Genomic DNA, 23,159 nt, shown 5'->3' with positions numbered 1-23,159 from the left:
GGCTCTGCGGGCCCCAGCTGCCGTCCCCGTCGCGCAAACTGACCAAATCCCCCCGTTACTGACGTGCGCAGTGCATGTGTGTTCAGCGATGCGTTCAAACGTGTGCAAGAATAAGACAAACCGGGTTCCCATCGGCATTAAAAATCCCCGTTTCCTGCTAATAAAACAAAGAAAAAACACCTTTGAATTACCCTCTCTTCTTTATTCAGAAATATGAGAGATCTCTTTAAGATCAACAAAAGGTTGATTTAATTTACACTCCTAATTAAAGTTTGAGTTAAGACACAGGACGTTTCCACGGAGTCCTGAAGCTGCCTGTCTGGTTTATGAGAAGTCAGAGAGGCTTTCACTAATGCGGGTGAAGATGAAACAATAAGTGAACTTCAAAAATAGATATACGTGTAATTCAGGATGGTCTAACGCACACTGTTTTTCCCTCAACTGAAAGCAACTCGATTTACCAAGGTTTCACAAGGGCGGTGATTTCAGAGACATGGTTAATTCCCTGTCAACACAAACACACAGAGAGCCAGCGCGGCTGTTGGTAAATGGTCTCAAATTGTAAATATGTACACGGGTTCCTAGTGTTTGTCAGAAAACAACATTTTTCTAGAGAGTGGAAAAAAAAAAACAGGAAATGCTCAGTGTGATTCCAGTCCTTATAACCTTAAACACCACCCTGTCCCGTCCTTTTTAGAAGATACAGGAGCAGCGGCCTTTTGCAGAAGGTTTTCTGAAACCCACCCTGTGCACCCTTGACCTCCAGCTACAGGGACAAAGTCAGAGAAATGAGGACAGTTAAGCTGCCCCAACAGATTTCCCAGCGCAGCTCTCGGTCTGGTTTTGAGCACATGTGTGAAGTCTGTCTCTGAGGAGAGTGCAGAGCTCCAAGAAGCCGCCACATGCACGGCCTGCACGGGAAATGAGGTCAGCTGGTATTTTGGGCTTGTTGTTTTGTTTGGGCCCGCAGAGTCAGATGATGACTCGGAAACAGGCCGTCCCCAGCGCTGCCTTCACGGGATCTGGAAAAACATCAACACCACGACTCATCCGCACCATCAATCAGAGGGATTTTTTTTTACGTTTGTGTGGTTTTAAAACCTCCCCCACCTTCATCTTCAGACGGAGAATTCACCTTCCAGACACAACTTGCAAGACAACTCTTAAACCAAGCTCTGGGCACCCCGGGACGTCTGCGGGAGGAATGTCGGCCCTCACGTATGCTGGGCCTCACCCCTGACCTTGTCACTTGACCCCTCTCTTTCTTCCGCACGGTTAGCTGGAACGGCAGAATTGGGACAGAGGAGGAGGAGGAGGTGGTTTTGCAAGAATCAGTCCAAACATTCACAGTTTTAAAGCCCCTCCGTGAGAAGCCAGGACCTTTACTCAGACAATTAGCTTGCATAATCTAGAAACAATGCTTTAAAAAATCCATTATTAAAAGGGAAGCCCCCAACGCTGGGCTCCTACTTTAGGGAAATAACTGCTAAGCAAATAAAACAAGCCATGCGGGTGGGGGATGGGGGATAAAATATTAATGCTACCATGCAGATGCTCGCTCTCTCCCTCTCGCTCACTCACACACCGAGCTCCCCTGTATCCAGTGTTTGACATGCCCTTGATGCATTCATTTGGACCACAAAATCTGTACACTAATGTAAATAATTGAAAAATCCTCTCTCGTAAAAAAAAAAAAAAAAAAGTGTACACCCAAGACTGTGTCAGGATTCCTCCTTCCAGTAAGTGCTCAGCGCGGCTCATTATTGGTCCCTACCATACAGCCTGGCCTTCACAAGTGATATCTGCCCCCTGGGTACTGTAAGGCTGGAGATTACTGGGTTTAATGCAGAAGAGCTCTCTCTCTCTCTCACACACAAATGCGCTCTCTCTCTCTCACACACACACACGCCGAGGATGGTTAGCAGATATAAACGGCGAGAGCGCTTCAAATCTATTGAAAGCAGAGACGCATAATGAGGAGCTGGGGAATGAAATATGTATAGGCGAGAGCGTCTGTGTTGCTGGGCGGCTGCAGGGAGGCTGGCGGTGCACACTGGGCATCTCCGAGATTATAGCGCTGCGGCCTGCCCTCCCTTCCCTCCCGCTGTTCCCTCCAAAGGGGCTGTGGCACAGAGCTGCTCTCTCAGGGGGCAATTCTTTTCATTTCCCCGGCCCCAACAGCAGGGCCTACCTGCGGGGTGCAAAGCTCACGGCGCATTTATCACTTGAAGCGGCGCGCAGGCGTCCCCAGCCGCAGAGTCGGAGAGCCCTCCATCCTGCGGACACCGAGGGCCGGGGCCGGGGCGCCGTGTCAGCCAGCCGTCCGCCTGCCTGCCGATAAGGTTGTCTGGGCTTCCTGCTTCCCAAAACAAAAACAGTCACATCAAATAGAAAAACACCCAGGGGGAAAGGAGCAGGATGAAGGCTGTCTGAGCGGCCGTATGAGGGGATTTACTAATCGTGGCCGATTCACCCGCAGTAACGACGAGACCGAGCAGGCACGGCACTGAACCCGAAATTAAAACAGCCGATGCGCATTAAACCAGGCACGTCTGCGCATCCGCTGCTTTTAAAATGATACAGAAAAAAAAAGTGAAAACTAATTCAACGAGAAACTGTTTTTATTGTTCTGCCCGCTTGAATGCTTTCCAAGTTTCGCTGTGGTCCGCACAGAGTCTGATGGAGAGATTATGTGTGAAGGGCGAGCCTCCTCTCTGTGGTGGCCTCGGTGTGTAGGTAGGCTCACATCTGTGCCAAAATGCAAAGCTGCGCACAAAACTGAACTGGCACTTGTACTGACCAAGTGTTTTGCATTTTCTGTTTTGAAAGCAGCACTGGGGGGAGGAGGGGAAAAAGCCAGGGCAGAACAAAATACCTCTGTCGAGCAGTGCGGCCACAAAGCGTGACAGCGACCTGATGCGAGCAGCGCCGCGGCCCGGAGTCGTGCGCACTGCTGCCCGCCAGCCCGGCTCCCATCACAGGCCGCGGCTCTGCCTCCCCCTCGCTAACGAGCAGTTCCTGTTGTTTAAGAGGAAGTTTACGAGGCGGCAGCCCAGCCCAGCCCCTCGGAGCCGTCTTTCACATGTGGCCGGCGGTGGGCTTCAATCTAAAATGCTCTCCCCGCCGCGCCGTCGCTGCCAGTTGTTGTCTTTTAACCTGTAATGCACCAGGTCCTGGCTAATTCCCACAGCTGACGCCAATCTCCCCAGACCCCCTATTAATCCCTTTGTCACGGGAGGCCGTGCTGCTTCTTTTTACGAGCTCTGAAAAATAATCCAGCGGCCAGGCCGGGCTGTGGCAGCCTCGGAGCGCACGGCGTGCCAGGGCTGCGCATGTTAAATTGTATCCAATTACAGCACAGGCGGCGATACTGAGGAATAATTCCTTCCTATGACGGAGAGGCTCGATTATCCTGCGCACACCGCGGCTGCTGCACACACTTGATTACATCCCGGCGACCGGACAGATTTGGGCATTTCTTTTATTAGAGGTTAGATTGAGGAGGGCCGAGAGGAGCAGCCAAAAGAGTAGCGCGTCGCAGCTCGGCTTATGTGGGTTTGCTGCGTATGACCAGGAACCACGGAAACTGTTGTACAAACATCTCGATTCAGATACAGTTTGCCAAACTCATATTTATATTATATATATGAAGGAAATCAAAATCCACTGTACACACACACACACACACACACACACACATTTGTGTCGGTCTGCTGCGATGCATGCCAGTATGAGCAAAATTAATATATTAGCATAATACATTCAGCAACAGCACCAACAGGAACAATGTGTTTGGAGATAGATGAAAACAAACATCAATTTACACTTAAGATACGTCCCAGTGTTAATTGCTTGGTAGAAAGCGCATTGGAAAAAAAAGCAACAATTCCCGATTTTGTTAATTCCTGTTCATTTGCATTAATCTGTACCTCCATCAGCACCTGCGTTTCACTTCTTTTTCGGCATAAAAAGGCTAGGAAACAAAAATAAAGCTGCACCGGCGCCCCCATTAAAAAAGATGAGGGATTAAGGGCCGATAAGGCAGGGCGAGAGAGATTTTCCTGGGGGTTATTCTCTCGGAGAGGGGGGAAAAACCCCCAAACTGTTTTATTGCATCTAAAGAAGAGTTACAGTCTCGATCCGGCTCCAACAATTATATATCTCTAAACAGGGCTTTATTTCATATGCCGCAGTCGAATGGCAGCCCGTGGAAATCACAGTGCCGTGTGTGAGGAGAGGCTGCTGGCGAAGGCGGTTTTAACTCGATCAGTTCTCCACGAATGAGTAATGGACTGGCATGTGAAAGCGTTATGTGTAAATTAGGAGCGTAATGAGGTGTGAGGAGGGAGAGGACGGGCTGGAAGCGTGCCTTCTCTTAAGGCTGCCATCTTGTGTCCAAAACAATAGTTAAAATAATAAAATAAATACATATAAACGTGTGTGTGAGGGTGTTTTATTTGCTTTACATACACACACACAGAATTGCTCACTTGTATGATTGTTATGACAGTATAAGTCAGCGAGACCAAACCACTGTAGCAAAGAAAACAAAGTTGCAAAATGAATAAACTGCTTTTATTGTCGTTATTTGATGGTATACAATTTAAATGATGAAGTCTAAACCAATCTAAGGAGTTCAAACACAGACCCAGCGCAGAGACCTACTGGATATCGCTGCTGTTCTCCAGGGAAGGCGTCCACAGAGGGCAGGGTGTGAAAGGGACGGCCGAGCTCCTGTCTGACCAGGGCCGAGTCTTTGAAGACCAACACTCCAGGGGTCAAGGGTCAGGGAGCGATGATGTCAGAGCGGGACAGAGCTCTGGAGTGGAAGGGTCAGGTGCTGGATAAGTGCTGCTGGATGGTGCGGTGCCCTGAGGCCGACCAGCCTCCAGTGGGACTGCAGGAGGACGACAGGAGGCCCGGGGGGGGTGGTCATGTACAGAGGTGTGGGGCTGTCAGCTCGACGCCTTCCAGTTCAAACCTCCGCCGTCTGTGTGCGCGCGCCTCCGCCGCGGCTTCTAACAGCCTGCCAATCACGCGGCAGCTGCGATGCCTGACAGCCCGTCAAGGTGTCTCCTGACAGAGCTCGTGTCTCAGGCAGCGCGGCAGCAGCTACATCAAGCCGACAGGCTCGTCTGTGGGCGGCTGTGCGGGGAAGCGACGGCTGCCGACAAGGTGAGACGGGCTGCCTCGAGCTGTGCGGGGTCAGTGCGCCGGGAGGCCGCGCCGCTCTCACCCCCACACCCCCTGCGCCTCGAGTCGAGCGTGAGATCTGGGGCTGCCACGGGAGCGAGGCGTCCGTGCGATAAATAGCATATAAAAATATAAGTATATAAATATGAGGAATACAGGGTTGCATGCTTATATCTGTATGCACACCAAAATAAAAATAAAGCACATAATATGACACAGTCTGTAACAGTATAAAACGCAGCCGTGCGAGACGATACTTTACATTGTAAACAAGACCAAAATACTGCAGGAATAAATATAACATGTTCTTTCAAACCACTCCAATCACGGCGAGCTACGGACAGAGCACTGTTCCTCTCCTCTCCTCTCCTCTCCTCTCGCTCCATCTCTCTCTCTCTCTACCTCCCCCCCCCTCCCACCTCCGGAACTCAGCTTGATATGTCCTCTGCATGTCTGATGACTCCGCAGCAGCGTGGGGAGCTGCAGTTTTATGACATTAAATATTAAGAGCTGGGAATTAATAATGGAGGCTGACAGCTCGTCTCCAGTGTCTCCCTGGCTGTCCTCCCGTGCGCTGCTGTGCACAGGCCACTCTCTCGCTCTCTCTCCCCCTCCCTCCCTCTCTCTCTCGCTCTCTCTGGTGCCAGCCTCCTCAGGGCCCTCTGTCCTTCAGAGTCATGTCCGGGGAGTAGAAGAGCACCGTGGCGTCGTCGTCGGAGTCCGAGAAGCCCCCCTGGTTGGCAGGTGTGTAGCGAATGGCCCCCGGGTGGTACTCCCTGATCTGCGTCCGGTCGCAGAAGCGTGAGCGAAGGGCCAGCTGCAACGAGACACGGGGAAACAGAGCCGGGTCAGCTGGGGGTCACGAGCCCCCTCTCTCCCCCTCACGTGCCCCCCAGGACCCTCCCACCAAACCACACCCCCTCCCCCTCCCCATGGCCCCACTGTAACCCTGTTTTAAAGGACGTTCCGCAAAACAAGATCTCTCGGTTGGTGGGAGGGAAAGCCAGCGCTGCGAGGGGAAGCTGCTTCTCTGTTTGAGCAGGTTTAAGCAGGTGTCTGCAGAAGAGCGTGTCTACTGATCGTACCACAGAGAGTCAACGTCCGCACAGAAAACCTCGGTTTCGGGGACACGAAGCAGCTCCTTCAGGAATAACATGAATTAATGGGCGCGCTGCCGTGATTGCTTGTATGTTTCAAATTAGTCACACGCTAGAGAACCATTCCCTTCCGTACAGGCAAACATCCCTTTCCTTGCCCGCCTCTAAGGAGGACACAAATCACGTGCCGTCCTAACAGTCCGAAGACAGCGCGGCACACGGAAGACGCGGAGAATAAAGGAAGTTCTTGACGCGAACGGTAAACAATATCAAAGACCCCGGAGCCCACGAGACGGCTGAGGCAGAATTCTCCTCACAGCGGCTCCCAGATCTGATACCTTATTTGTGTGGGCAGCAGTGAAACAGTGTGAGTGCTGCCAGGAGGAATCAGAAGTGCCTTTTATTCACCAGGCGTTCACAGGCACGCCAGAGACGATCATGTGAGGGGAAAAAACGTATTCAAGTATCGCAAATGATGTGTTTGGCGTCTCCTTCATCGCAAGCTTCAGAAGCGACGCGGTATTAATTGATAGCGGTGATATAACAGCGGAGATTTTAATTGACTGAAACTAAACGGAGCCCCTTGATCGGCGTCTGATGTCTGCGTCGAACGGGAGGTTTAATCGCGGCACACTTTGCCGTTGCCGCCGTGGAGAGAGTGGAGCAAGTAGGGCAACGCGGCATTTACATCTCTAAACAGAAATGAATGGATGAATGAGCGGAGTGTTCCCTGTGTAAGTCCACAGACGAGCGCATAATGCAGTGTGATTATGCGCTCTCTCCCACCGCACAGCGCCGGAGAGGAGCAGCGCGTTCGTGTTTTGACTTCAGCGCACCTCCCTCCCCCTAAGAGCGTGTCCACTTTACATAAATCCGCATTAATCAGAGACAATCTCTGCTGACATTTCTGATAAAGGTCACCGAGCCCCACACGCTTTTCCCGGCTCTGCGGCACCACAGAGACTGTAAACACGGCCTCCACTGTCGCCATTAAGGCCACCTGCAATTTAACACCCCGCATGTGTAATAACCAGCTATTGTGCATCACCTCGTTTGTGTTTGGGGTAATGGCATGTTAAATATAGCTATTTAATGGCTGGAATGTCTGCACGACCACGGAGCTCGGTCTTTAACCGTAAAGGCAGGCCTTTTTCTTGAACAACATTCCTCCTGGTTGCAAAAAGTACGTGCACACTAACACTACACACACACACACCCTTCACTAGCTAATCTTATAGGCAAGTATTTAAGGAAAACATTTAAAACATGGATATATATACAGGAAAGCCTTCTCAGTCTCAAACACAAAATATTCGCATGGTTTAATGTGCTAAAGCCTTTGTGAAGGACTCGAGTCTGTGTCAGTGCCGCCACAATCGTGACAGAAAAGGCCGATCCCGAAATAAAGCACGCCGTTGGCTTTGATCCTTCTGCATTGTCTTTGAAAGCTCGGCGGAAGCCTTATTGTATCACGACAGATGCCCCGGGCTGAGGCTTTGCCATGCGTCCGGCTGCAGACATGGGATGGCGTGTGGTTGTACGTATTGCTAAACTAAGCTGTCAAAAGATGCAAGTGCCGACGGATTCGAAGAGCGGGACGCCGACATTTCATTTCGAGATGCATCAACAGGAATGGAAGAGGACGGAGGGTGGATTTAAGACTTCTGCATAATTAAAGGACACACACACACACACACACACACACACACACACACACAAACACACAAAGCAAGCCATGAAGATTGACAGTCGTAGAACCTAAAACAAGTGGATCAATGTAAATACAAGAGAGCAAATGACTGGGATTAGAGCTGTAAGCTACGTGCACTTTAGCGCTCTCCTCTAGCAAATCTGATTCCACCGGCCGGCTGTTGCTAATCTCTGAGAAACAATTTCCCAGCCTTTCCTGCTCGGGACGGGCCGCCTCACAAACCCCGCATTCGTCAGCCTCCTTATCTGTGGATCTGAGCGGAATAGTTACGATAATATTAGAATAGTTTCTCGCCGAGAGGGTTTTGATTACACTGGCGGGGGCAGCAGCAAAAACCGAGACGAGCCGGGCGGGGAGGAGACGGCGGAGGAATGTGTGACCTGACACTCGTCTCCTGCCCGTCCTCATTATCTGGCGACAGAGTGGAGAGCTCGTCTCCTCGCTGTGTTAATGTAAGTTACGCTGTATAAATTTTAAACAGGCGCTCGCCATCTCCAGCTTCCCGTCTGCGGAGAGCATGTATTTCCAGGTGTTTGGGTTGGGATTGACAAGCCCCGGGGGAGCACGGCGAGTCTGGGGCCGCGTCTGAAATCCGACACCAGGACTCGGAGGCCGGCTGGAGCTGGAGGCTGCAATCACCTGACCGCACCGCCTTTCACTCGCAGCTCTGTGCCAGGCGCTGTTATTCTATCGGTTATTATGACTTCTAAATTTATTTTGTGGTTCACCCTGCTCAGCAAGAAAACAGCCCCCACCCCTATAAAAGGGAAGAGGAAAAAAAATAAATAAGAAAAAAATCAATGAGCCACTCAGCCTGCAGCAATGTACAACGGCAGCTTCTGACGGCGCGCTTTCCCCGGCCGCCTGCCTGTGCTTGTGTCGGTGCCGCATGGCCGGATTCGAGCAGGGCTGCTTTTCAAAGGGCTTCTCCTGCCAGGAGTTCATATCGCAGCTCTCTGCATTTCCAGTCTCCGCACGCCAGATAAAAGGCCTGCCTGAACGGCTCGCTGCTGCGCGCTCCGGAGGCAGCGACGGGCTTTTATTTTATCACAGCGCTTTCAGGCTGCGTCGGAGTCTAAATGGGATCAGCAGGCAGCTGCTTTGAGCTCCGGAGATACGCAAGGAGGATCATTCCTCCCCCCCCCCCCCACTCCTCTCCCCGTACCTGGATGCCCGTGAAGCTGAGCTGGCTCCAGGTGTCCTTGTCCAGCCCGAACACGAAGGCGTTGGCCAGGCCGTGCAGCGGGGCTGAGAGCACGTGCAGCAGTGTCAGGGTGAAGACAGGGTGCTGAGGGTAGAAGGCGTTGTGGAGCCTGAGGAGGAAAACAGAGGACAGGCCTCACTGCACCGCTTACTCACCCAGAGAGAGGGGGAGGGAGGGAGAGGGGGATCAGAGGGAAGGTGAGGAAAATAGAGAGGGTGAGCTTGAGGGCACGGGCACCTCTCTAATAAGCAACAAAACACACTCAGCACAACAGGACTTGCTGGGGACCACTGGGAGCAATTAGGATAATGCTCTTAACTGCACCTTAGTTTATCCCTGGGTTCATCCCATTAAATATGCAAAACTCCAGCATTAGAGATGCGGACGGCTTCCCTTTCCTTAAATCTTTATTCTACTCCTTTACGATCTCACAGGTTGCCACTTCGGGTACATCTCGGCACAGTTTTGCCCTCAGGCGAAACATTACAATTGTGTTTCTGAGATTAATACACATGGATAGGTTGATACAATAGCATTTCACCCAAAAAAAAACCAACAAACTTTCCTTTGTTCTTCTACATATAATACAGTAATACAGCTTATATAGCCACGTTAATTCAACAGAAAATCTTACATATTACAATATTATTTAATAATTCATGTTCGATTAAGTCACAAAATCTGTCTTCACATTGGATAAATGCGTCGAACCTTTCCTCTTTAAACAGGTTAGTTTAGAAGCATTTATCTACAAATTGGCATCGTCTGCACACCCTGCACTGAAAGCCGAGGCCGTTGTGTGCTGAACCTGCGGAGGGCGGCCCAATCCATCACTGCTGCCTGAAGGCCACCTTTATAAACATTAGTGTGTAGTAAGCAGCACGGGAGAAACAGAGCCAAAAATACAAATCTGCTGCAGGTATAATGCATTCATTCATTTTACAGTCCCAGAGGTTCATGGCACGATCAAAATGGAATTATTTTGCAATAAACAAACATTTAGCAAAATGAGGCTGGAGTCAAATTATTTTATTCTTCACACCACCAATTCAATTCTTCTGCATTAGGTATATTTAACTTAACTGGCAATCTTCCCGAAATGTCAAAATAAAGCTTTTACTTACCCACGTTTAAGAGCCACACACAAAACAAACAAGTCACGACGGCACAGGCACCGGTGAGCAGCGCGCAGTCTGAGAGCGCACTGCCAAGGTGCTTCAACCCTGTCCTGGAGTGATTGCCATTAAAGAGATGAGGTGGCCTCCGCGTGCTAGACTGCCTGCTAAGTTACTAATTGGAGCCACTTGTACTGTGGCCTCCTGCCAACAAGGAGCCGTGTGTTCGTTTCAGGTAGCCCCCCCACTGCGAGCAGACAACTGTGCACACCTCTCCCCGTCTCGTTCAGAGCCCAGACTGAATTTACTGCTGAGGAAATCCTGTCATGCCCATATTTCATAAAACGCTGCACTGTGCATTGGGACCCACACCAGAATTGCATTAAAAGCATGAAGAATACCCCCAAAAACAGACTACATTACAGTGTGTAAGTCTAAATATAATAGATCGTTTTTTTTTTTGCACAGACTCGTCTTTCAGAAACGAAGATTTCAATCTCCGTCCCGTGTCGTAATCAGTGCAGTTCTCGGATCAACACGCACGCCCTGTTATGGCCCTAATAAATCCACTTTGTTTGTACAGCCCTCTGTGAGTCACCATTTCCATTATGTCCAGCGAAAAGATCTGATCCCATTAAAAATGCAGGAGACCTTCCTATTTCTACAGAAGATCTTTCCAGACATTTTGAAAGGGTGCATCTGTGTCTGCAATGTCAGTCTAAAGGTTAGGTAAACAAAGCAATAATACATAATAAAAATAATAGGAAAATACAAAAAGAATCAACTAATTTATCCTCATGGCTATTAATACGAAGGAAGCTTTTGCAGCTAAAAAGCTTTTGCAGCTAAAGCAAGGGTCTGTTAAGGAGGCTCTTCTCATTTTGCAGCCGCTCTCTCGCTGTGTGTGTACCGACAAGGTGCGACCCCGAGCCCGGCCCTCAACAGCACACCTTCACAGCGTCTCTCCAAGGTCACGGCTCCCGCACGGCAGCACAGGGAGAGGACTACAGACTCATAGAGGCAGGCTAGGCTATTTCCATATAGATTTAAAGAGTAACAGGCCACTTTCCTGCCGTGCTTTGGCCGTGTTATTTCTCTCCGCTAGTAAATGCATTTCTCATTACGTATGTGCCGAGGGTAAGTGGAAAGTCACAGCTGACCTACATAGCCAACCCCGTGCCTGGGGCGCTGGCGGTCATGAGGAGGATCCGCTCGACACGTCGGCTCTCTGCTCGTCTCCCAGAGCTGTGGCACGGCACAGCCAAGGACACGCTGTCTCGGTGGTTAAGAGACTATTACGGCGGGTGGAGACATCCAGCATGACATACTGCTGGCCGGGGCTCTCACAATGGGCCTCCCTCTGGAGAGGACAGCAGGATGTGTGCCTCTCAGCTTCGCTTGCTTTGTTCCTCAGCTTTTCAGGAGCAGCGGGTGGGGGGGGGGGGGGGGCGCAGTGCCGCCCTAGTCTGAGCTGCCAGGGCAGGGTGACCACGGCCCTGCACAGCAATACTGACGGGCTGGGGGGCTCAGTATTCGAAACAGGGAAACCAGAAAATCGAAGGCTTTGCCGTTGAATAATTTCCACTCTTGGCCAGGTTTGCAGACACACAATCTATTGGCCAGTTCAGAAGGAGAGGAAAAAATTGAAAATAAACGGTTTAATAATGCTTTGAAGCACTGAACACAGAATACTCTAAATTAATGCCTGTATGGGCTACTGTCTCCAGTATTCATTGGATGTTTTATTAACAGCGTTATTCTGCACGGGAGCAGGATACGTCTAAATCGGCAGCGAGGAGCCGGGGATGGCGCCGATCAGAGAGAGAGAGAGAGAGAGTGAGGCACGCCAGACGCTGCTCACATGCGTTTCACTTCCTATTAGAGGCGAGATAAATCTGCAGCACCGCAACAGCGCTTCTCTGTATCCGGCACGTTTGCGAGCAGTGAAGCAGGCCCAGTCGCAGAGCTGGGCTTTAGCATTGTGGTAAATAACGCCAAATGGGAGAAATAAACTAAATAACAGGTTTATGCTCTTTCCCCCCCTCAACGTGCTTTTAATGTGTGCGATTTAATAGGAAATATCCACAGTGTATGAAAAGCATATGACCACCACTGCCACAACAACAACAACAGCAGCAGCCCCAGCAGTAAAACGCTACTGCGAGTAGCTGGTTTGAGCCGGGGTGACACTAGTGTCACGCTGGCTTTGGTGACACACTGGGCCAACGCACACTCTTATCTCACAAACTCTGACTAACAAGGGTCCTAGGAAAGTCAGGGCAGCAGGATAAAGCTCCTGATCTCATCCCTCAATTGGTGGAGACAGTGGGACAAGAAAACATCCACTTGACTGGAGGAACAAGGAAATAAAGAAAGGAAGGGAACCGCGCACAGATAGATCTGAAGTAATGTTCACAATCAGACACGGCACCGTGCGAACATGAGGCATTCGTGGCCCACGCCGACGACTTCCTGCCTGCTCAGTGAAATGCCTGCGAATGTCAGGGGCTAATTTGCATCATTCTTCGGTTCAAGCAACTAATTGCGAAGCTGTCAGTAAGCGGGAGATTTAATCTAAGTTCTACCATCTGCATAGCAGCGGCAGACGAGCGCCTGTGAGGGGTTTTGAAAACCTTTCTACAATTTCAAAACGTGCGCCGTGGCTTCGCGGATACTTAAGCGATACCTTTCTTCCGTTCTTTAAACAGCCCTTTCCCCTGAGCCACAAACTGCACTGCTGTTTTGGTGTCTCACTTGCTGGTGTTGCGATCACTGGGTCTGAAACTACACCTTTTGACTAGTGCAAAAACAACAACATTTCAATAAATAACTCTTCCATTACTGGGGAAAGAGGACCGAGGTTCGGTGGAATTGTCTGCTAAGCTGGCATTAATTTTTTTTCAGCGCAATTTTCCCCTTTTCACTGCGAGGCTGCAGAACAATCTGCTGTGAGCTTCTGACAGACAATCAGCGCAATAAAATCCAAAAACAAAGAGGCCTACTTATTATTCTGTCGTGACTCCAAGCTAGAAAAAATAATCACAAACATTACGCCTTCCCTTGGATACAGCTGCAACAAGGAAAAGGCTTCTCAGTTCTTTACGGGAACAAAAACAAAAGCGATTTCAAAAGCCTTTTTCACTGGCTGCTGCACAGAGCATCACACAACGCTGAGCATTGTTCCAGTGGCATCGGGATACGTCAGTGAAGGTCGTAATTGTTCTATCGGCCAAATTAATCAGATTGAATGAAAAATGCAAAGTACGAATGTGTGCGGATCAGAACAAGGCACGACCCCAGCAACCTCCCAAACAAAGCAGCAAAAGAGAAAAATCACTTTCCTATCTTAATGGGGGTTGTCTGTGGTGATTGATATTGTGAATTATTGTATGTAAACACTTAGGTAACCAAGGTTCTCCGTAGTGATTTCACATTCATCACTGAAGGGGACGACTGAGGATTCGCCAGGGCGAACACAGTGCTGACACCACAGAGCTGAAGAGCGACCCGTGCTCTGTCCCTTCAAGGACAGAGGAGATGTCCCCTCAGGAAGGAGCACGAGCCCTGCCGTAAGCCGAGAGAGAGAGAGAGATAGAGAGAGGGAGGTCGAGAAAGAGAGAGAGAAAGAGAGAGATCTAAAGCTTTGTGATGGACGCCGATTCAAATCACTACAGACTGGTCACAAATGTTTCCCACGTGCAAAAGTCTCGGGTCAGGAAAAAGTACTTGAGGTGCTCCATGAATAAGTATTCATATTATTACATTCATATACATACTAATCTTTCGATGCCAGAAAGAAAGATGAGCTTTTCTCCATCTCCGCACTGCAGCAGTAAAACAGCCAACGTGAAAGGAAAGACACAAAACCCCGTTTCCCCCCCTCGCACAGCTAGAAGATTGCAGTAGAAAGGAAAAGGACAAAGTGGCAAACCAGAAGGCCAGGGCTGTGTTTTTCCCCTGAACAAAAGAATAATAAAACACAAAATAATGAGTTTGTTTTAAGGTCCTTGTCTCTGTGTGCTTTGTACTCAAAGAAGTCCTGGTTTACGTCCGTGAGAGAGACGGCCTCTCTCTTTGCGTTCCAGTCAGTGGGAGGGCAAGGGTTAAACTGCGGTAAACAGGGGGTTAGGAGTGTCAGGTTGCTGCTGTAGGAGGCCGCCGTGCTACTCGATACATGTCTCAGCGCACAGCGCGGGCAGGGCCTTCTCACAGCGCGCACACTTTCCTCATTAATGATGCCGCTCCCCTGGGCCCTGCTCTGTCACCATCTCTCTCTCTCTCTCTCTCCCTCCCTTCCCCCTCCCTCCCCTCTCCTGCGCCGCACATCACAGACCTTCATCGGGGAGCTGAGAAACCCAATACCCTCGATTACAGACAGCCCAACGCATCGCGCGTCATTCCCCTTCACATCACACCGGCTGTATTAAGAGCTTTACAGCAGGGTTAGCCCCTATCTGTCTCTATCAGCGCCAATCCCCGCGCAGCTGTGACGGGACGGCACTTTAATCCTTTCAACCGGCAGCACCTGCAAGAGCCCAATCCTTTATCGTGGCGTAGGGAACACACACTCGGGCCCGCAGGCCTCGGTCCAATGCCAGCTTGCCTTGAGTGAAAGGTCCTGTATTGTCTCAACAGTAGGACTCTTTTTTTCTCCATACACAAATTAATGTGGCTTTACTTCACCAGTCCCAGCCTACAGTCGAAATTCTTGGCTTGTTTGTTTCGTAACAGGTTATTTGTAGAAAACAATCTCTGTGCCTTTATTTTATTCTCGCGCCGGGCCTCTCGAGAGCTCTTATACACACACAGGCTCGGCGCCGGTGTGAGAGGAGGGAAGGAGTCTCCTGGCGTATTAAAGTAATTCTCACCTCTCTCTCTCTCTCTACCGCTCTCTTTCTCTCCTACGCGGCGAGGCTCACACAGCGCACTCAGCTCTGAACACACGCACACCGTGGCCCGATTTCCACACTCTCGAGTCTCGGCTCCTGCGTTTACGACGCACTCGCTGAACCTCTCGATCCATTCATCTCTCCGACGGTATAAAAGCCTCACCAGCTTTTTCAACGAGCCCAACTCTTATTCGTCAAGACTTCTCTGGCACTAATGGGAGAAATCAGCCCTAGTTAAGATTAAAAAAATCCAATCCCTCTGTTTTCAATGTGCATTTTTTAAAGATGAACTGCCTATATGATAGCTGTATGTGCTATAAATATAAAAGATTTCCGTCTCCACAATAGCACCACCGGTCTTGTTTTTCTGGGACGAACAGAAGGCATCTGACTACAGGGGTGTCCTCTGTTCTTTATGGCGCTCTGTGTGCAGTGTGGCTTTGAACATTCATTCTCCTATTGATCTGTTAATGTCTCATCTTTTTAAAGATCACCTTACTCTTGGTTGTGTTCACCCATCTTTTCTAAATGGATGCCCCTTCCTACCAAAGGCTCACTCTTTCAAAATCTTACCACAAAATCAACAACAAATAAAAAAAAATCACTGGGAGGAAAAAAAACGACAACAAACATGAATAAATACATGATAAAGGGGCTCCACTCTGGCACAAACCCCACTGGTGTTGTGCATCACAGAGTTCCTGCAGGTTGCACACAGTTTGTGCTGCTTCTGTTCTCCCTCCCACAGCAAGCCTCGAGCCCCGCTAATCCCCAGCCACTTGTCACCACCTCCCCAGTCTCGCTGCCGCTCAGCCTGTCCGCCTGCTTATCTCTCCGCTGTGGCACGGCAGCCCTAAGCTCCCCTACCTGCGTCTGCTGCACAGACAGCGCTGACTGACTACAGCACGGGCTCCAGACTGCTCTTTATTTGGAGCTTGCGAGGGCGGTGTGTGTGTGTGTGTGTGTGCGAGAGTGAGAGTGTGGGGGGGGGGGAGGTGAGGGAGTGTGTTAGACAGCCTGAATTCCCCTTTCTCCTTGAGCGTCTCAGGGCTGAGATCAGACCCGCGCCGTCGCCCTCAGCCACACTGCAAGCACAGCTGGATTGAACTAACAACACAGGGGCAGCCAAGGCTGTCTGACGACACTCGCAGCGCTGCAGTCTGCACCATAATCCCCTTTGATCAGTAAAGCCGGGGTCGCCGCGGGGTCAGCGCTGACAGGCGGCTGTCCAGGCGAGGACAGACGCAGAGAAATTTATTACACGCCCAGCATTTCATCAGACCGTCGCTGTTTTTCTTTCTTCCTATTTTTCGGAGCGAACACCGCCACCCCCCCGCCCCAGCCTCCCCCCCGGCTGTCCCGATCCCAACTCCTTCCCTTGTTCCCAGAGCACATCTGTGTGTGATTGGAGCGCGGCATAAATTATTCTAGAGGCGGCTGGAAGCACTCGCTTTCCGTCTCGCTTTGGTTTCGAGAGCTGCAGTATTGTCGGGCCGCTGTCAGCTCCAGTGTTCACACACACACACACACACACACACGCAGATGCACGCACATACCCACCCACACAGACACAAACACTAAGTGGCCGGCACGCATATCTGTTCGGTTACTAAGCGCCCAAGAGGGAGCACCTCAGTGGAGCTGACAGGAACCAATGGGATTAACGCCCAAGCAGTAGGAAGACCGGACACACAATGAGGAGCGCTGGATTACAGAGACGAACTCCACTCATGCTAGGTATTATTGCCGGGGAGATTACTTCCAGTGGTGATACACACACACACACAAAAGTGTACGAGGCAGCCAGTCTCGGTGACAAACAGCACACCACACTCTCCGTGGGTGCCGTTTCAGAAGGGAAGTAGCAGCCCCTGAAACAGCGGTCTCACTCTCGCACAGATTTGACCCCAGCGCTCATAATCTCTCACTTCCTCTGCTGCGGCAGTGAGAATGTCGACTGTGAAAGAGGCAGGTTTTACTTGCTCTACTACAGACAGTGTTTGGGGGGTTCAGTTTGCACTTGTACCTCGTCAGGTACACAGGCCAAAGAAAGTTGAATTTGTTGATGATTTCAGTCGTCGACAGGTAAAACGTTTGAGTGAAGTTCATACAACCCTAGAAAGGAAAAAGCTCATCCATTTATTGGGCCAAGTTGCCAATTAAAACGTAAGAAATGTCCTACATTTGCGAAGGAGGGATGCTAACGGGGGCTGGGATAATAAAAGAAAGCATCCAGTTAATCGCAAATGAGAAAACCCGCCTTATATTCTTAGGCCTGCGACAGACAACAGAGGAGATTTTTCCATGTCTAATCTGTTAAACAGCATCTATCTCTGAGGAAGTTACAGCGTGCCACACGCAGCCCAAGACTAACAGCGCAGCCAGAATGATGAATATTTAAATGACGGAGCCAGCGCGAGACTGCGAGCCTGCCGGAGTGTTGTGCGGCTGCTATAATTTATTAATACCAGCAGTGGGAGAGATAAAGAGATCGGCTGTGTACACAACACAGAGAGGTGGCTGGTGTGCGAGGGGTTCAGCTGCTGAAGACGGCGGTGGCGTGCGATATCACAGGCAAATGCCAAATCACTTAAAAGCGCCGCATCCTCGTTGGTCCGCGTCTAAATATAGACAATGCATCAATTATTAATCAGAGTATCCAGTGGCGATGAAAGGCGGAGGCACGTGCATGGAAGGCTACGCAGACCTCTTCTTTATTCATTAAAGATAAATAAATAAAAAATAACGAGCTTGATGCTGCGGGGAGTTCAGGGCCTTCGCAGACCTCCGGCCACTATATCCCAGGGAGGCGGGAGAAAGCCCCGAGGCAGAGGCCGTCTTCTGCCAAGCGGCACGCCAAGAGCCGCAGTCACTGGAGCTTATTACCGCCACGCACTGTGCAACGGATATCTGACGTGTGAATCGGCGGCTCTTTGTCAGAGGAAGACATTGCATGCAACTAATTCCTGACAGCACCATTGTAATTAACATCACAAAACCTTTGAACCGGAAAATATATGCTACCTCACCCTTTAGCTTCGACGTTTTTACCCTGCATTTGCATGGCTTCCTCCGATCATTGCTCAATTCGTTAATATTTACTATTAATGCGAACAATTACACCGCTGCTTAGGAGAAATTACCATCACTTATTCTTCTCTTTTTTTTCATCTCCATTTCAATTCTGAACCTCATGTTTAAGTAATGTTTATTGCAATTTAAATTAAACACTCTCATAAGTATGCAGTTATCCTTCTTGTAGAAACTGACCACAGCCCAGCTACTTACTTCCTAGTCATGATGTTAATGCCTTCCTATCATTTACACCCTGCCACGTTTTATAATTTGACGGGCCTGCTTAAATTTTTCATGACTAATAATTCCGTCTCTCCAGTGAATTCGCTGGTTCAGACGTGCCATCAGGGACCGTCTCATAAACGGCCGATTGCTTCACGATCTACCTGTTAAAGAGGCTCAGGTGAGAGAGGGAGTGTGACAGGGCTGAAGCTTTTAAGACAGGGCTGACGTGTTTTATATCACATCCCGAGACGGACGGGAGGGAGAGATGACCGGTATTAACATGCTGTTGTTTCCTGTGTGGCCTTGCCCTAAAAGCTAAAATTGTTACTCACTCAACACGAATGAATCTGGGTTATGACTACAAATCTGCACTCAAATTCAGGTAGAAACATTTCATTTCCGATTTTTTTTTTGGCGTTCATAAAATAATTATGTTAAGAGCACAAAATAACTGTTGAGCGCCGCTGGCTTCGAGGGGATTGCTGCTCTCTGACGCACACACTTACTCTAAACGTCTTAATGGCGACACAAAGAGCAGCCGCAGCTATTGTGTTGGAAGGGCCGATGATCAAAATCAATATGGGGCTGAGGGTCTACACCTACAGAGAAAATTACACTGGAGGTCACAGCAGATGGACAGCGTGAGAGAGAAAGGAAAAGAAAGAGCCGGCGAGGGAGGCAGAGCGAGCGAGGGAGAGAGAGAGAGAGAGTACTGTACGCCGAGCGAACTGAGGGAGATGTGTGTTAATGGAAACCCCTCCCCCCCACCCCCAACCTGTTTGCGATCCTTGCTAGCTTTGTGAGATGAATAATTACTAGCACTCAGAGCCTTCGTTCCTCATTTTTCACAGCCTTGCCGAGAAATTATTTTCTGAAAGGCGTAAGATCTTCTGCACTGACTGAGCTTCAGGCTGCTGCTGAGAGAGAGAGAGAGAGAGAGAGAGAGAGAGAGAGAGAGGAAAAAGAAGTCGGGGGAAAAAAATGCTCATGGTGTGAAATGCTAGCAGCCCACTGAGGGGACCAGAGTTTTACAGTCACCTTCACCCAAGAGGTCCCGAGGGGGTCAGGCTCGGCTGATAAAGCCCCCGCACAGGACCGGTTAAAATACAGACCGGTTTCCACCCATACAAGATACACATCTGTGCTGCAGCACTCTTTATGCACAGATCCCGCAATGCAATGGCATTTATCTGGTAGAATATTAAAGGGGACTTAGTGTGGTTAAAATAAAATAAATAAATAAATAAATAAAAGATTGGGGGAAAGGGATGAGAACAGACATGCAAACGTTTGTTACCAGATGAAAGAGGAATCCACAAAGCGTTTTACTTCAAAGACGCATTAGCATTTTTTTTTTCTAAAAGGAGAAAAACACACAATTGAATAAATGAGAATTTTGCAATAGCTGCTCAATTACACTGTCCTCAGTCTTGCTGACGCTACAGTGCTTAACAGCCCAGAAGACAGATGCTTCTTAGCGAACTTTTACTGCTCCGCTGGAATTAGAAATCACGCCCCGGCTGAAGGCTGGAAGAGTTTGAGGTGGCAGAATGATAATTATATATAATATAGTAATCAGGTAATTAATGAGGCCAAGTAAAAGGTCGCAAGGGTGGGATGAAAGGAGCGTGCCCTCTGGCCGTCGAGGAGGGAGCCTTGTACGGCCCTTCCATGAGTGATCCCACTGCTCGGTTTTCTGACTTCAGAAAGTGATTTATAACAGCTACCAACGCTTTCGAAACAACGTCAGTCACCAGCGGCTGCTAAAAAGATAAAACCGGGGGAATACAAGCAGAGTAATTCCCCTAGAGGGAAAAAAAAACACCACGGAGATTAATATGCAATCTTTGGGCGACAGAATTTAGCTCTCCTGCTGCTGAGATCAAAACAGACCGCCGCGCGTCTCTCACCTCTGCGATGGTGCCAGTTTGTGGAGCACTTTCTAACACGCATTAGCCTGGTGCCTCAGCGCTGAAACACTGCCAGCGTCGAAACCCACGGGACAACGGCACGGCAGAGAGAGTCAGGCCACGAGTCCGGGCTTGCGGCACCGCAGAGGGAGGGAAGGAGGGGGGAGGACCGCCGCACGGGTTAATCTGAGAGCCTTGCGTAAGGAAACAATGTAATGAACAGCTGTCACAGTAGGTGGGTAGTTGGGGGAAGAAAAAAAAAAAAAGCAGTTGCAAAAAAAAAAAAGGAAGCATTTTTTATCCGTGCGACCAACAGCTGGTATTGAATTTGCATGTGTTTGTCAGTATGCGTGAGAGAGAGAGAGAGAGAGCGAGAGAGAGAGAGAGAGGGAGCGAGCGAGTGTGTGTGTGTGTGTGTGTGCGTGCTCGTGCGTGTGTATGTGTGTACGCGGCACTCAGTCTAGTTGCTGCACAGCCCCGGTCCCTCATCCTGTGCGTAAGCCCTGTTTAGGAGGGCTTTCTGCATCTAAATTACTGTGAAAATAATCCCCCGGCGCTCTTGATGAGAGCTGACCTTTGGTGCACCCGAATGGCACACAAACAGAACTGCAGGGCCGTGACAACAGCTTTACACGCTTGGGAGGCCTGAGACTCGATGTGATCGCAAGCGAGAGAGCGAGAGAGGAAGGGAGAGAGAGAGGGGAGGTGGAGGTGGTGCGGAGGGTGGTGTTGTTGTTATCAGGAAAGGGGGAGTCAATGCTTTTTTTTTTTTTAACAGGAAGGTCTACTGACTGGGGAGAGAGAGGGAAAAAAAAGAGCAATCAAGTCTTTATATTTTGAAAACGGGATATGTCAGCCCAAGGTCTGAGACATTTACGGAGGCAGTGCTTGGCTGGCGAGGCAGAGGGTTCAGTGTCGGGCCAGGACCGACGTGATGCGAGTCTAAGTGCTCTCAGGTTGAGTGGCTGGCTGTGCAGCCGGCCTGTAAATTGCGCTTCATTAGGGGACCGGGCTGAGAGAGGCAGGGAGAGAGAGGCTCACGGGGAAATGCCTGGCACCACGGGGCCGCGATCCGGAGCCCCAGCCTACGCAGAGTGGCCTCAGGGTGCCGGCCACGGGACCTCGTAGTCCGACGTCTCTTTAATGAGTCATGGGATGAGCTTTCGGAGATAAATCAAATGCAGATTAACTGCGTAAAGCGGGGCACTGAGGACAAAGGGTTGCGTTTTCCCTAAAAAGCAGATTGACATTTTCATAGTGATATAACGCTCACAACACACGTTTTCATAATGGTGTCACGCTGGTTTGCTACGATTAAGGTCCGTCTTTGTCCTTTAATCAGCTGCTTAAAGTATATTTACAGGTCCTATTAATTAAACACAACTTGGCCAGTACATTAAGTGAATTCAGAGACAATTACCTGACTGCTTTTAGCCAGGAGTGTATTTTTGCATATTCAACATCGTATCATTTCTTAAAATGCTACATGAACATGAAATAGACCAACCTGAGCAAAATTATTCTCACCTGTTATTAGCTGTGTATAATTGCTAAAATTACCATATACTTGAGAGTAATGCCCTAACCCTAACGGCAAACACCCTTATTGTGGAACAAAACTCAGGATATGAGCAATTGTTATTTAAAAAAGACAACTACAACAGTGTTAATGAAGCAAGCCCAGTCCTGTAATTACTGCAGGGAGAGGGACGTGGCCTAACTCCTTACGCAGGGCCAGAGCTCCTGCCAATGTCAGCACAAGAGTCAGCCTTGAACATCGCACAACCTGATCGTTTTTCTTGACAAAACCGTGAAGAGACTTCCTGGACTGGGAAGAGGGAGATGTGCATCCGAGTGGGCGCACTTCCTGTGTGTTACCGGCAGGCATCGGCTATTTCAAACTCTTAATCATACAAATACAGGACGATAAGAAAAGACTGGCAAGTACATACTACTGCGACAGCTGTTGAGTCATCAGTTTAATATAACCTTTACTTTCCTGCAGTTCATCAGCATGTATTTATGTATAAAAAAAGAAAAGACGTGGACAAAAAAGGCAATAAAAAGACGCACCACTTCACAAAACATCTCATTCGAAGAGCCTTAACTTCGAAGAGCTCTTCTTGACTCACACAAAATGTCTTACAGCACTCAGTCCAAGATTTACAAGCAGGGTTTGTAATAAGGTACAACCCCCCCCCCCCCGATCTGTCAAATTGCTAGCGAGAGACAGACCTGTCAGTCCGAGTCTGACCGCTGAACAGCCTTTTCTCAGATATAGCACAGGACGACAGCCGAGCGACGTCCCTGCCAGCTCTGTGTGTGGCACCTGCCACCATTTCTAATGTGTGCCTGCTCTCCGGAGTGCCTCATGGCACTGTCACCAAAGGGCAGATTCATAAATGAATAGAGGAAGCTAAGCCGCGCTCTCTCTCTCTCTCTCTCTCTTTCACGGAAGGAGGATGGTGCTACACAGTTAATTTTCAGCCTGTTCGGAGCCCCTGCTGTTCTTTAGAATTCCTGCTCTGGCTGCGATTGTGAAATTAAAGAGACAGCAGCAGCTGATTGGAGGAATTAGCACTGCATCCGCTGTTCCCTCTGATCAAATTCAGTTTCCCAGATATGAGTGCAGTGCTATCACCGGCAACAGTGGCCTCTTCTGTGGACACACGCTGCCTGCTGGAGTGTGTGTTGCGCGAGTGTGTCTGCGGACGTGTGCGCGTGGGCCGGTTCGCCACTC

At 49.6% G+C, this 23,159-nt stretch overlaps 1 protein-coding gene and 1 long non-coding RNA gene across 2 annotated transcripts in view; both read right to left on the bottom strand.

Annotated features, from left to right (window-relative positions):
- Positions 1 to 344: 344 nt before the first annotated feature.
- Positions 345 to 3,466, bottom strand: LOC136750902 (uncharacterized). The gene is made up of 4 exons (XR_010816971.1): positions 2,876 to 3,466; positions 2,192 to 2,356; positions 1,111 to 1,279; positions 345 to 1,022 (listed from the first exon to the last, which is right to left on the bottom strand). It is a non-coding gene; the product is annotated as an uncharacterized LOC136750902 (long non-coding RNA).
- Positions 3,467 to 4,437: 971 nt separating this feature from the next.
- LOC136750900 (uncharacterized) overlaps positions 4,438 to 23,159 on the bottom strand; it is a 121,116-nt gene continuing 102,394 nt past the window's right edge. The window contains exons 12-13 of the mRNA XM_066706055.1: positions 9,167 to 9,314; positions 4,438 to 6,010 (exon numbers count right to left, since the gene is read on the bottom strand). Coding sequence (XP_066562152.1) covers positions 5,846 to 6,010; positions 9,167 to 9,314 — 313 coding nt within the window. The 3' untranslated portion in view covers positions 4,438 to 5,845. The remainder of the gene's footprint in view (positions 6,011 to 9,166; positions 9,315 to 23,159) is intronic.

The sequence above is a fragment of the Amia ocellicauda genome, chromosome 6, assembly GCF_036373705.1.
Source record: "Amia ocellicauda isolate fAmiCal2 chromosome 6, fAmiCal2.hap1, whole genome shotgun sequence".
Classification (NCBI taxonomy): Eukaryota; Metazoa; Chordata; class Actinopteri; order Amiiformes; family Amiidae; genus Amia; species Amia ocellicauda.
Note: the sequence above shows the minus strand (reverse complement) of the source record. Positions and strands in the feature narration are given on the sequence as shown.